The 14,333-nt window shown below is 36.4% G+C and overlaps 1 protein-coding gene across 1 annotated transcript in view; it reads left to right on the top strand.

The window, feature by feature from the left end:
* LOC103274562 (contactin-5) overlaps window positions 1–14,333 on the top strand; it is a 517,374-nt gene that overhangs the window by 246,263 nt on the left and 256,778 nt on the right. Inside the window, exons 8-10 of the mRNA XM_008072000.1 lie at window positions 615–751; window positions 2,080–2,209; window positions 4,493–4,643. Coding sequence (XP_008070191.1) covers window positions 615–751; window positions 2,080–2,209; window positions 4,493–4,643 — 418 coding nt within the window. The remainder of the gene's footprint in view (window positions 1–614; window positions 752–2,079; window positions 2,210–4,492; window positions 4,644–14,333) is intronic.

Raw genomic sequence — 14,333 nt, 5'->3', positions numbered from 1 at the left:
AACACTCTATCTACAGGGTGCTGAAATGAAACGTCATTGTACACCTAACCCTTTAACTGTACCCCACAAAACCATAATAAAAAATACTGATTAATGAAAAAAAAAAAGAGAGAACAATGACTCTAAGTACCTGACTTCCTAACTAAACAAAGTAAAGATAGACTTCACTTAGGTTCCAAAGTATTTTAAATTATCAAAGTATCTGCACTGATATATATATATATAGGATAAGAAAAAGGATTCTGTGTGCAATACAATGCCATGCTTCTTATCAACAGCTATATTATGTGAATTGCAAAAATAATAATCATAATAATGAATTTTTCCATGCGAATTTTGAACTTGGTATGGTATTTGAGAATGGAAATCACCCTTCTTTAATGCTGCAATACTTACAGCCTTTTTTAAATTATCAGAATATCTGCACCGCTATATACATTTTGGGGGACAGGAAAAAGGATTCTGTGTGCAATACAATGCCACGCTCCTTCCAAACACTTACATGAAGTGAATTGCAAAGCAAAAAAAGCAGTGAATTTTTCCATGGGAACTTTGAACTTGGTGCGGTGTTTGAGAATGGTAATCATCTTTTTTTCTTGCTTCAATACTTGCAGCCTACCCACACTGGATAGAAAAACTGAATGACACACAGCTGGACAGTGGGAGCCCTCTCCGGTGGGAATGTAAGGCCACCGGAAAACCCAGACCCACCTACCGCTGGCTGAAGAACGGAGCAGCCCTCTTACCTCAGGTACCGTGGGGCGCTATTCACCTGTCCCGGGGGAACTGTAGCAGTAATCCACAGGACAAACTTGGGGTCCTTTGGTCTTATTAAAAGTCATTTCCTACTCCTGAATTTCCATGTATATCGAGTGAGAAATATAGCAACTACATAGGCAAAAATTTTTTTAATTACTTCATTCCATTGTTGACTAATAGGGTGTTGCTTTAAAATTTTTTCAATCTATAACTTCTTAGGAAACTATCCATGATTATCCTAGATGTATCGTCATTTCTAACTGACTTTTAGATATCATCTAAAATTACTCGGAGCCGGGCTCGGTGGCTCAGCCTGTAATCCCGCGCCTTTGGGAGGCTGAGGTGAGTGGATTGCCTGAGCCTGCGGGTTCGAGACCCGCCTGGGCAACTTGGCGAGACCTCATCTCTACAGTAAATCAAAAAATCAGCCAGGCATGGTAGCGCGCGCCTGTAATTCCAGCTACTCGGAAGGCTGAGGCGGAAAGATCGCTGGAGCCCAACAGGTCAAGGCTGCGGTGGCCGGGAGCGGTCACTGCACTCCAGTCTGGGAGACAGAGTGAGACTCCAACTCAAAAAATAAAATAAAATAAAATAAATAAAATTACTCGGTATCTCTTGGCAGATAAAGCACTGCTCGCTAGGATTTAAAGAAATGATTTGCTTGGCATTAGGCAGACAAGACATCTGGTTGCTTGAAAACCTTTTAAACTTAAAATTGGTCTTTGAAATGTGCTCCTAGCCTCAGTTTACCTTAATTTGCACATGTTCAATTTTCTATCGTCTAAGTTAATTTTCCTCTGATAATGACGTTAGTTACGTTGTTAACGTGTGAGTTTATTGGGAAGTGAGAGAAAAGGCATTGATCCAATCAATATAGTGAAGGAATTGTTCTTATGGCCGAGGCTTTTTTCAGCCCTGATCCTGTGTGTCCCAATCTCAGTCTTTTCTTCCATGTGAAACCCTCTTCTCTTTTGTAAAAGAAATGCAAATGAAAGCATCATCTGCGGATTACATTTCACAGGCTCAACTGGTGTACCAAACAAATGGAACTCATTTGAAAAAACAAAACTGACACTGAAACCTGTAAGAATAACTACAGGAAAATACAGTTACAATTTCTTTTTTAACCAAGAAATAATTACAATTTACATAAGACATGTTGCAATAAAATAACGAACAGTAAACTTGTTTTACTAAGTTGCCAAATGCTGTTTAACTGCATTTACTGCAACTTGTTTTCTCTTGGTCTTGGAGACAGTACCCATCAAATTCGTATAATTTGCTTACTTTCTAGATTTAATTTTTTTTATTCCATTACAGAGCAGGGTTGAGATGGTTAATGGAGTATTGATGATCCGCAGTGTGAATCAATCAGATGCTGGAATGTATCAGTGTTTGGCTGAAAATAAATATGGAGCCATCTATGCCAGTGCTGAACTGAAGATTCTAGGTATGCAATTTCGAAGTAAATATATAGGAAAAATAAAGGCTGCTTCTGTTCATGCTCTAATTCTTACTATACTGAAGTTTTATGATGTGGTTGTAAAAAAAAAAAAACAACCTATTTTATGACTTGAAAAGAAATATGATGTCTTGCTGATGTACTTTTTTTTTTTTTTAACTTTCGCAGACAGGTTTACATTGTGCATAGTTTATCCCATAACTTTTGGGTTGTATGGTTTTCCTAACTTTAGTTTGAATCTTAAAGGGTTTATACAATATGTCTTTGCTATGGCATTAAAAATCATATAAAGAAATATATGGTAACTTTCAAGGAAGAATGCCTCAAGGGAAGGAGATCAGAATCTAGAATTCCATCAGCCTGCCCCTGTTCCCATGGCAATGCTCAGTATTTTCCCAGGCAGGACTCCTGGCTAAATCAACCCTTTTCACGTTTACATAAGAGAGAGAGCCTTCCTGAGGCCAGGCATGACCGAATCATGGGGTTACAGCTCTGATAAGAATGTAACAGGGGTCTAGTACGGTGGCTCACGCCTGCCATCCCAGCAATTTGGGAGGCAGAGGCAAGAGGATTGCCTGAGCCCAGGGATTCAAGACCAGCCTGATCAACTTGGCGAGACCTCATCTCTACAGTAAATCAAAAAATTAGCCGGGCATGGTGGTGCGTGCCTGTGGTTCCAGCTACCTGGAGGGCTGAGGCGAAGAATCGCCTGAGCCTTGCAGCAGGTCGAGGCTGCGGTGGCCATGAGTGTGCCACTGCACTCCAGCCTGGGCAATAGAGTGACTCTGGCTCAAAAAAAAAAAAAACAGAAAGAAAGAAAGAAAAGAAAAGAATGTAACTGTTGGCACCAACAGTACTTCACTATTGAAATGCTACTGGAAAGAATCGACCAGTAGAGTAGACTACCCAGAAGGAGCATATCTGGGCCACTGGAATGGATGTTACTTTTCCCACTTGGATGGTTTCCTAAACTTTTTTCTGCGATGTTTGCGATACAAAGAGAGATACTAACTCACTGTCTCCCAAAGTGGGCAGAAACCCAAGTGTTCATTGTGTTCCCCATGTGCATTTCCAAAGCATAATATTAACAGAAACATCAAAGATCTCAGGAATCTGGGAGCCTACCATGTACATATCAGCTAAATATAATACATCATAAATCAAGGTACTGATTAATGAATGTTTGCACTCGAAATTCCCCCACGTTACAACAAATCCATCCAAAGTAGATACAAGATTTCCCATTTCAGTCTCCTGCATCCTACCTGACCCGATAGCAATGTACTTTTTCATTGACTCACACTGCAATATCACCGAATTATAAAGATGATTTAGTCTTTGCCTGGTTAATAGTTTACTCAGAAGCACTCTCAAACCTTTCTCACTTACTAGAAATGTTTTTTAAATTACTTATTGTAAATTCTATTCTCAGGAGACAACCAAAATTATTACCTGCTATCCCCTCATATGTTTCTTTACTTTTTGTAAATCTCAACATATCTCAATCTCAATATCTCAATCTCAAAATGTTGCTGTGCCATGCACAGTATTGCTTTATGGAGGACATAAAATACTTATGGAATACTCACAAAACCATCACGTTTGTATAAATAAATGTCTCAGATACTGAAGACTTGTAGACATAGTTTTAAGTTTCCCATTAAGATTCAAAGTATCTTAATACAAAATCTAATAAAAATAATATTTATGTTAATGACTAATCAGACCTGAGTGAAAAATTATAACAAAGTAAAAACTTTAATTGAAATGTTTAAAGTTCCATTTTTTAAAATGTATTTTTAAACTGCATTCAATTTCATAGAATATTAAAGTAATACATGGATTAAATTAAGATTCACAGGTAGGAAATAGAAAATACAGGCTTGTCTTCTTCATCGATAACCTCTGTTTTTTCAAAGGAAGACCCAGTAGACTTTCTTGGTCAGTCTCTTGACCTCTTGCCCAAGTTGTTCATAAGTCTTTCACAACTGAAGTTCGTAATCATAATTTAAGCATGTCACTCTTTGAAACAGCCTTATCTGAGGACCCCACGTTGTATACAACCATTACCTGTAAATGGGAATGAAGCCAGCAAGATACAAATTAATTAATAATACATAAAATTCGGTGCTAGTGTCTTTTTCACATGTAGATATTTTATAATTTTATGAGAAATGTATCCCAGAAGAAAACATTAAAAATATTGGTGAATCATCCATTAGAGATTATTATTATTGCTTCTGGTAGAACTAACATTGACTCTTTTAATAGCTTCAGCTCCTACTTTTGCACTGAATCAACTGAAGAAAACGGTAATTGTTACCAAAGGCCGAGAAGTCATCATAGAGTGCAAACCCCAAGGCTCTCCCAAACCAACCATCTCCTGGAAGAAAGGTGACAAAGCAGTTAGAGAGAACAAAAGGTCAGAAGTCTATTTTATAATTCAGACTCTAACATTGTACTTTCTTGAGGTTGCAGATGGCATACACCAAATAAGCCCAAAGAATCACATGGTAATTCTGAGACGTATTTCAGAAACTGATTGAAACGTGGTTTTGTCAATATAGTGAACCCAAAGTTCTACTTCAGCATGGTCAGACTTCTTTGATTACAAGTTGGGAATTTCACTAGATCGGGAAGAAAGCAAACTTCCATTAAGCTGGTTATTTTTGTTTTTTATGTTGATTCTGCATTTTGGAGGTCCTCAAGTTATCTATGATCATTTTTATGGGTTGTGTTTTCATTTGATGTTAATATTAAAAATTATAACAATGTATTCTGAATCTCCTGGATAATCACTTCATGCAGAATGCTTCCATGTGATACTTGTGCTGGTGTTTGTCCTGTTTGTTTCAATCGTGGATTGCTGTAGTAGGCAAATGAGAAACGCACAGAAGAATATTTAATGTGTAAACATTTGTCTTTGGCAAGTAAAGGCCAAACGACATTACAAGAGTAAAAATGAAGAAAAAATAATGAGAATCAAATCAGCACATGGCAATATTTGTACGCCAAGTTCAAATATTTTACGCTCTACCATCATTGATATGTTGGCATTACAAATGGTGATTCACCTTTGACAAAATAATATTGCATAGTATTGTTTTAGATTTTGTTTTTAATGGATCTATAAGGATAAGCAGTTTATGACTTGTCTTATGTTTGACCAGATTTAAGTAATAATACAGTTAAAATAATTTGTCAGTAATAGAAAAAATTAATTCATCATTGAAATGAATTAAGTCAGCATTTGAATAAATTAAGTCAGCATTTGAATAATTTCTTGAGTCATCTTGAAATAGTTTGAAAGTTTTGGAAACTTGGATTTGAATATTTTTGTTTCTTATTAAATCTGAGAAACACCAACGTTAAATAGTCTGTCTCAAATGAAATGCTTTGTAGAATAATTGGCTTCAGTTTCAGGCCCAAGGACTTATGCTGTCTGAAAGGGTGACTACCTGGATTGGGAGGGTCATGTTGTGGGAGCGAAAAGGCGTGATACTTTTCCTCACCTGTCATGAGAGTCATGGCTGACCGTCCTAACAAAAGACAAGCTAATGAGAGAAAAGCATACACATTTATTTAATAAAAGTTTTCTATAATACAGGAGCCTTCAGGAATGAAAATCCAGTGACCTAGGAAAGATTCTATTTCCGTGTTTAGGTTTGATGAACAATAGACAACTGTGTGGCAGTATGGCTGGACAGGCAGAATATGATCTAATTGTAACAGTCTGAAGGGGGAAAGTCAGCAAGCCCTATTTGTTCAGACTCTTCTTGGCCTTTCTGTGTGGTATTCCTTCCTCCAGGTGTAGGAGAGAGCGCCTGACATGTGAGAGACCACAAGGGAGAAGGGGAATCAACCTTTCTATGTTTTGTAGCTTGCTGTGGGGAAGAGTAGTCCTGGTTTCTACGACCTGCCTTGAGGGAGAGGAATTCTGGTTCCGATGGCTTGCTCCAAGAGAGAAAGAGGAGCCAGAGACAGAATGAGGGAAGAACTTCAGGCAGTTCAGAGCACCCAGCATGGCAGGACACCATACTTGGGAGCATTGTGTTCTGAGCACCAACGGTTTACATCTCGTTTTAAAATAGACTATCTCATTCTTAGTGGGGGCTAAATCACAAATCATGAGATCAGTTTTGTATATGGCTAAATTGGTCAAAGAATGATTAAATTTGGGGGATTCTTGCTCACAAAAATATTTTTAAAGCCCTGCACAAGCCTTGTTATAGCAGAAGAAAATTTTGCTCGTTATCTAGCAAGAACAAATACTTTATAATTCTATGTTATCATTTTTTTCTGAGTATATTGAAAATTGTTACATCCTCAAAATATGTATACTTCGTTAATGCATGTCAATTGATCTGACATACATTTATTTATGTTTGTGGGTCGTGTAAATCTTGTCCTGTTTCACAGTTCACGATAGGAATTGTCTTCATCAGCTACTCACAAATGTTGCGTTACTAGATTAAACAAATGTCTTTTACAAAGCAAAAGTGTTGAGGAAAGTTGCAGCATTACAAGTTTTCTATGGCAAGAATATAAGTATAATAAATATTTTGCTTTTCAGCAGTTGAAAAGTACAGTGTGTGATTTTCCCAGCTTTTTCGCTGCTCTTTCTCTTCATTGCTAACCTCTTGGATTAGTGAGAAAGTTACACTTACCTTAAACTCAGATTATTCACTTTTTTTAGATGCCAATACTTCAGGTCGAAGTGTTATTCAGGAAAGGGACTAAAATGTGAAATAATTGTAATTTTATTTATTCAAGTAAAAGCAAGACTTGGTCACATTAATTAGCACTCTGCCTACCCTCACCTACGTGCTTAGATCATTAAAGTGACTTTAATTACAAACTGCAAACATATAGTGCGTTTCTACTCTTAAAATTGAAGGCACACTTATAAAATACCATTTTTACTGATGAACAATTCGTTAACATATTAGACCGTCCCAGGTTTTAAGAAGAATACAGTCTAGTTGGCTACAAATAAACACGTAAGATTTTACATTAAAATAAGAGGCTAAGATTAAAATAGCAATAGAAGTAATTCCACAAAATGATATAAGAAGACAGATAGATAGTTGGGGAAACTGTAATTTCTAAAAATATGAACAGAAACTTGAAATTTATCATTTCAAATGTGTATATTATATATATGTATTTTAAAACTAATCTCAGTTACAATGTCAACTGGTTTTCTTATGAACATTTTAGACTGCTTCTCTGTCATGAAGCACACGTACCATTTGATAACAGTTGTAAATATAAATTCTAATGGATAGAGTGGTGTCATAAATTGTTAAGGCTTCGAAAAAGTTGTTTCATGTATACTTTACTTTAGGGGGATGGATTCAAATTATGGTTTATTTAGTCTACAGCCATATCACACTGAATGCACCCAATCTCATCAAGTTATGGTTTATTTTACTGGAATATAAGCACCCCATTCATATGATCTATGACAAACATGTTTCCCACTTAGTCAACCTTTAACAACTGGGGAGAAAATGTTTAATGAATAACCCTGGTCCTTCACTAATAATTTTTAGTTATTTTGGGCTCATTCCAAAGAAAGAATGAAACAGCAAATAGCAATCTTCAAAATAAGGAAATAAATAATATTATATGGGGGAAGAGAAGTTAAAATAATACTATATTATGAAAGAAACACACAAATATGAGAAATATATCAACCATTTTTGTAGCATAAAATCACATACAGAGGAAAGGTATAAAATGTAATGTATAATTTTAATTGGAGAAAAAATGTCAACTAATCATCGGAAAACATGTCAGAAAAATCACAAAGGTGAAATTTAATCTAGAGTATTAAAATTTAACTCTAAGCTGCAAATATAATGATAGAACGAATGAAGTTCATAATTAATCATCTATCAATAGAGTATCCAAGATCCCTTTGGCTTATCCTATGCGTTCATGTTTTGATTAAGTTTTCCAGGTGTTGTGTTTGTTTGTTTGTTTTGGCAGGGAGAATCTTCAAATCACATCCTTTTTAAAATGTATCCATTTTGCTGAGGAAATTCAGAAATCGTCATCCTAAAGTTTAAAATCTGTTAAATAATGACTAGAACAGAATATGACTTTTCGAAGAAATGTGATTGGCAAATAAGTTGGCTGCTTATATATTTCTTTAATTTGACCCCAGATGACACAAGAAAACATATTCTATCAGACCTTTGAACTGTTTATCATTGTTTGTTGTTTATGTCACAGAATGATCAATAAGAACTGCCTCTCAAACAGTAAATCACATTATCACTAACGATGACAATGGCTGCTTGTAAGTCTAGAGTATTTATAATTTGCAAAGCACTTTCATTCATACTGTAGGTAACGGTGCAACCCAGTGTACAAAACAGGATGCAGTTTCCCTGCTTTTCCTGCAGACCACAGGGTTTCCACAGGTCACCTAATTTATTTCCTTACTTATTATATTGTGATTTGAATTAAAAGAGTAAGCTCACTGGAATGTGACAAGTAAATTCAATCTTGTAAATATATACGTTAGGCTGGTGAATGGCATCTTCTAAGCATTCGGTGAATGTTAACCCGGATGATAGTATTGATCAAGACAAAGAGGACGACAGTGATGGCACTCATGACGGAATCGTTGTCACTTTAATCTTTGAATACTGGCATCAATTTCTGCTACCAATAGTCTGGAAGGTCTTACCATTCCCCTTTCATTCTCCAGCAATTAAGGGAAAGGATACTTACGCCGCTTTCTGGGACTAAAGGAGTCTTTTGGGTCTTTTGTGTGATAAATGTGCTCTTCGTCCATCTGTGTTCCCAAATTGCCATTCTTCATTCATTAGAGCCTCACACCTCTCACCTGCATCCTGGCATTGCCACTCTCATCTCCCTCACCTACTCCTGGCTCAGGACTTTGGAACAGGGTCCTGGACTAGCAGACGGAATATAAGAGGCCAAGTGCAAACAGATGAATATGTGTGGGAGTTCATGGAGATCGAGATGAGGCCTTTTGGAGAACGTTTGTAAAACTGATTTTCTTGAAGGCGTCTCCAGGCTTTGCCCCATCACCTTTGAAGATCACCAGTACACATTCACTTAGGCTTCGTGATCAATCATGTACATTTTTGCACCAAAGCCAATAAATTCCAGGAGTACTAGGAAGTAAAATGTTCCGTAGGGATTTTCCCCTCTGGTATACTTTCATTCAGAATGTTCTTCTGCTCATCAAACTCATATTGGATTTTCACTTCAGCTCATTATTTCCATTACTTGGCCATTAACTTTTGTTAAAATATAATCATCCAGAAGCACTCCAGCAGTGCCAAAGATTAAGTCTTCATTATGACATGTTCAATTTCCTGTATGTTTTGTGGACGGGAACCATCTTGGCTAAAATAAAGAATGCATCATTTTTGGAAAAGACACGATGTATTTTGTTTCCTTTCCATCCGTGCCTGTATAAACTGTTATTGAACCTCACAGAATAGACCATATATGTTTTAACATTATCTACAATTACTGATATTTTAAAGTCATTTAAGCATTAGTTTTCATTTCTAGACAGAGGAAGATACCAGTTGCAGAAATAATAGACTATAATTCAAATGGGTGCTTAAGAAATCCGGCATCCAAAAAGTAAAAATTATTCTATGGAGGGGCTGTATTATAAAATAATTTTTCTTTTATGGGACTGTAATCTAAGCAAAGACTTGTCCAAAATCCCTTGTAATAGCCCCCTGTTGACCAAAGGAGCTTCAGAATGGCAAAGTTTTCAACTGACTCATTTAACACGCATAGAAAATTGCACTTGAAGCACCCATTAGTTGACTTCTAGTGGGAATTCATGTTGTGTTTATTAGGCAACAATGATCAAGCTCACATACTGACTCACAGACATATGGAAAAGTATATTCTTAGTGAAAGCCCTAAAGGACAATGTTACTGAGAAGCAAGCAGGGTCTTCTGACTTTTCTAAGGAAGAAGAGGAATTCATGGGTATAATTAGGGTCTTGTTTCTGTCCCTTTGTTTCCACCTACATGCTGTGTTTGCTAATGAACAAGCTGTTTTGTTGTTTCCTCTGTGACAATGTCTTTTACATATTAAGTACATAAAACAATGTAGACCGGAGGTATCTTGGTTTTCTTTAATGTCTAAGAAATTGTATAATGAGGGGAAATTAGAATTCATACATCAAGAATGTATCATTTGAATTTCCTTGTAAATTAACATCTATGTTTTCAAGAGATATAAAATGGTCAAAATGACATTATTTATTTAAGGGGCAAGGAGGTTGATGTCTGAGTTTGTAAGATTTAATACCTATGAACTGCTTACAGTGTGACATGCAAGATGCATTATGGCGGGGTGAGGATACTGGTTCCTGATTTCAATGACAACTCATTACACAAGGCTCTACCCAATTCATCTTCTTCACCTTTCCTTTAGCATGCCAGTAAAAACATAACAGGAAAAAAAAATGCAAAGCCACTGCAGCACTGGAAATTAAGAATACAGATGAATAAAACCTATATTTTACTTCTAGGTGAAATCACTCCTTCACTTAGAAATAGGCTAAATTAATAAATTATCAATGACTCATTAAAGTCTAGACCTCTAAAACGATAACAGAGATAAGATAAGAAGCCAGCAGAGGGGATCTTCTTCTCACCTCCACTTTATGCCCACACCTACTAACTTCAGAAAATACCCTCCCTACAGAGGCTGGCTTAAACTCCCTCTCACCCAGAAGGCTCTCTCTAAGGTGACAAGATGCTACTGTCCCTACTCCAGCCAATCAACACTAATCCAAAACTCTTTTGGAGATTAGGAATCCAGCAGTGGGCTGAGAGAGGACACACATCTTAAGATTTGAAGTGGTTATTAAATAAATGAATAATAATGTCAATAAATCATGATACAGAAGAGGAATATTGAAATCCATGAGTATTGCATTGAATCTGTAGATTGCCTTTGGTAAGATGGACATTTTAACAATGTTGATTCTTCCTATCCATGAGCATGGAACAGTTTTCCATTTGTTTGTGTCTTCTTGGATTTCTTTGAGCAGCGTTTTGTAGTTCGCATTGTAAAGTTTTCTCACTTCTCTGACTAGGAAGATGCTAAGGAGTTGGAGTCAATCATACTCAGTGATCTATCACAGAAACAAAGAACAGAGTACCATATGTTCTCACTCATAAGCAGAGCTCGAACAATTATAATACTATAAGAAAGCATTTGGCAGTAATGGGAAATTGTCAGGGGAGGGGGTGGGATTGGCAGTTGAGGGAAACTGCTAGGGGAGGGAGGGGCATACCTCGTCAACAAGGGTGCCTGCATAATCAATGTTTGTATACCTAGCCCTGAATTGTACCCCACATCTTTATAATTTAAAAAATAAATAATAAATAATAATTAAAAGAAAAAGAAATCCATGGGATTCTGAAAATTATATAATGTTCCAGGAGTAAATTTCCCTTTTCTTACAAGGATAAGAGTTTGGGAATGGTCAGACATTTTGCCTCAGTCTAGTAGAGCTACATTCGAACCCGAGTAGACATTGAACTTTTGACTACCAGCTGTGTACCTGAGGGAACCTTAAGATTAATAGGCAGGGAAGAGACTCTGAGACACTGGAAGAAGTCGTGAGAGACATAAAGAAAACTTAGACTATTAACAGTTGGCAAAACCAAGCCTGTGAACATAGGAGAGCAAAAGATTAAAAGCATAAACACGTTAAACATAACAACTAAATGATAGTCTTAAATATGGTAACAAGATATCAAGAAAATGTCAAAAGAATAGTCACCAAGCATAAGACCAAACAGAAATAACAATGATTAGGTATTATTTGTATATGCATATATGTGTATATAAATACATGAATACATATTAATACAAAGCAAAGCCCTAAAAGTGTTCTAAATTATGGTGACAATACAAGTAAACATAGTTATAGTTCCTATAGGAGGAGTCAAAGAAGAAAGTAACAAAAGCTAGAAAGATGATGTAGATACAGATGATAGACAGGTAGATAGATACATAAATAGATTGATACATAGATAATACATAGACACAGAGAAATAGATAGATAGATAGATGATACAGATAGATGAGATAGATAGATAGATGAGATAGATAGATAGATAGTTACATAGATAGATTCATAGATACGTAGATGATATGGATGGATGGATGGATGGATGGATGGATGGATGGATGGATAGACTGACAGATCGATAGATCAACAGATAGTTATGGACCCATTGTAGTTTTTTGAAACCATGTTTAAGGACAATGAGAAAATTATGACAATATATTATTGGGGGGACCAAGGACCTTGACCTGCTAAATGTTTGCTGAAAAATCACTGACATAAGGCAAATTGATTAATAGGAGAAAAGGGATACAAAATGTATTTAATGAGTGCAGATGAAAACCTTCAGAATGAAAACCCAAAGGTACAAGGAAATTGTCCATTTTTATACTTAGGTTCTGTATAGTTGTGTGGACAGCTATACAGAAATATAATTGAACAAAAGAGGTATGATCTAATATTAACAGACTTAGTGGGGAGACCCAGAGAGGCAAATCTGTCTAGATTCTTCTTGACATCTCTTAGCATACATTCCTTCCTTCTGTGGGGGGGGGCAGGACCCTCTCCGGACTGGAGGTCTTATGATCTAGTGTCAAAAAAGTAGGTCAGATCACTTCTTTAAGGTCAGTTTTACACAGAATATTTTTTTGTTTTTTGACGATCTTTTAGGTAAAGAAGTTCTGGTTTCTATGACCTGCCTTGGGTAAAAAGGGTTCTAGTTTCTTTGGCTAGTTTCGGGGAAGAATGGGTCTGAGAGACAGAAGGACAGGAGAAGGTCAGAGGAAAACTTTTGCTTCTGAGGCTTTCATTTTGGGGTGCTGTTTTCTGGGCTCCAACATTATCAGTAGAAGAAATCTTTAAACATGATACAAATTTCATTTGAAGAGAAAATGCATGCATGCATGCATGCATACTGATGCTTACATTAAAAACACTGGACAAAAATGTAGCTAATTGTTGACAGATTCTCTCTCAAGAGGTAGATTATGGAAAATTTGAATCTGCATTTTATACTTTCTATATTTTAAAAATTGGATATAATGATGATATACTGTTTATAATCAGTAAAGCAAGGTGAAGTAATTCTGAAAACGTTGGGGAAGAACTTCCTTAAGAAGGTTAAAATGGCATAATCTCTAACTATGCAAGTTAAGTATTTTCAATAGTGTATATGTGATCTAGATCTATAAAAAGGTAAGTACACACTAATCCAGTCTCTTGCTACACTTTTGTACCTTTAAGAAGAGAAACTCCTTGGTTTTGAAAACAATTTAAAATCGTTTTTTCTCTCATTCTACAACAAGCCAATGGATTAGGTCTTCAAAATGAACAGAAAATGAGATCTTCAAACAAATTTAAGCTTAATTAACTTCTCTGGGTTTCCTTTTTTATTTTCTGCCAATATTTGAGATTAGGCCTTTAAGACCTCTTGAGCAGCAAATAGCCTAAATTGTCCATCTCATTTTTTCCCCACATAAACCATGCTTTCCCTTAAAGCTAGAGGAATCTTCCCAAAGCATAGATTTGACAGTACACCGCTCTGCTAGTACTACTGATCTGACTCTTCCGTGATTACAACCATGAGTCAACAGTATGGTATTTGAGGTCCTCAACAATTTTTCCTCATTCATTAATCCACCTAAAAATATTAGGTTGATATTTATGAAATCTGTGAAGTCGTCTTTTTTGTCTGTTAAAAATGGGGTGAATAGCAAAAATATCATCTATTTCTATTGGTGTCTATGTGCTGTCTTGCTAGGTACCGGGAATGAAATTGAAAATAAAATATACAGGGTGCCTACCAACATGCAGTTCTGTCTATATCAACCTGATTTGTTGCTCAACAATCTTCCACACTCTCTCTTTACTGGTTTCTACCCCCAACCCCACCCCAAATAAGAAACTTTCGGCCAGATTCGGTGGCTCTGCCTGTAATCCCGTGCCTTTGGGAGGCTGAGGTGAGTGGATTGCCTGAGCCCATGGGTTCGAGACCCGCCTGAGCAGCAAGACCTCATCTC

This window comes from Carlito syrichta, unplaced genomic scaffold, assembly GCF_000164805.1.
Source record: "Carlito syrichta isolate Samal-C Ts95f unplaced genomic scaffold, Tarsius_syrichta-2.0.1 Scaffold314806, whole genome shotgun sequence".
Lineage (NCBI taxonomy): Eukaryota > Metazoa > Chordata > Mammalia > Primates > Tarsiidae > Carlito > Carlito syrichta.
Note: the sequence above shows the minus strand (reverse complement) of the source record. Positions and strands in the feature narration are given on the sequence as shown.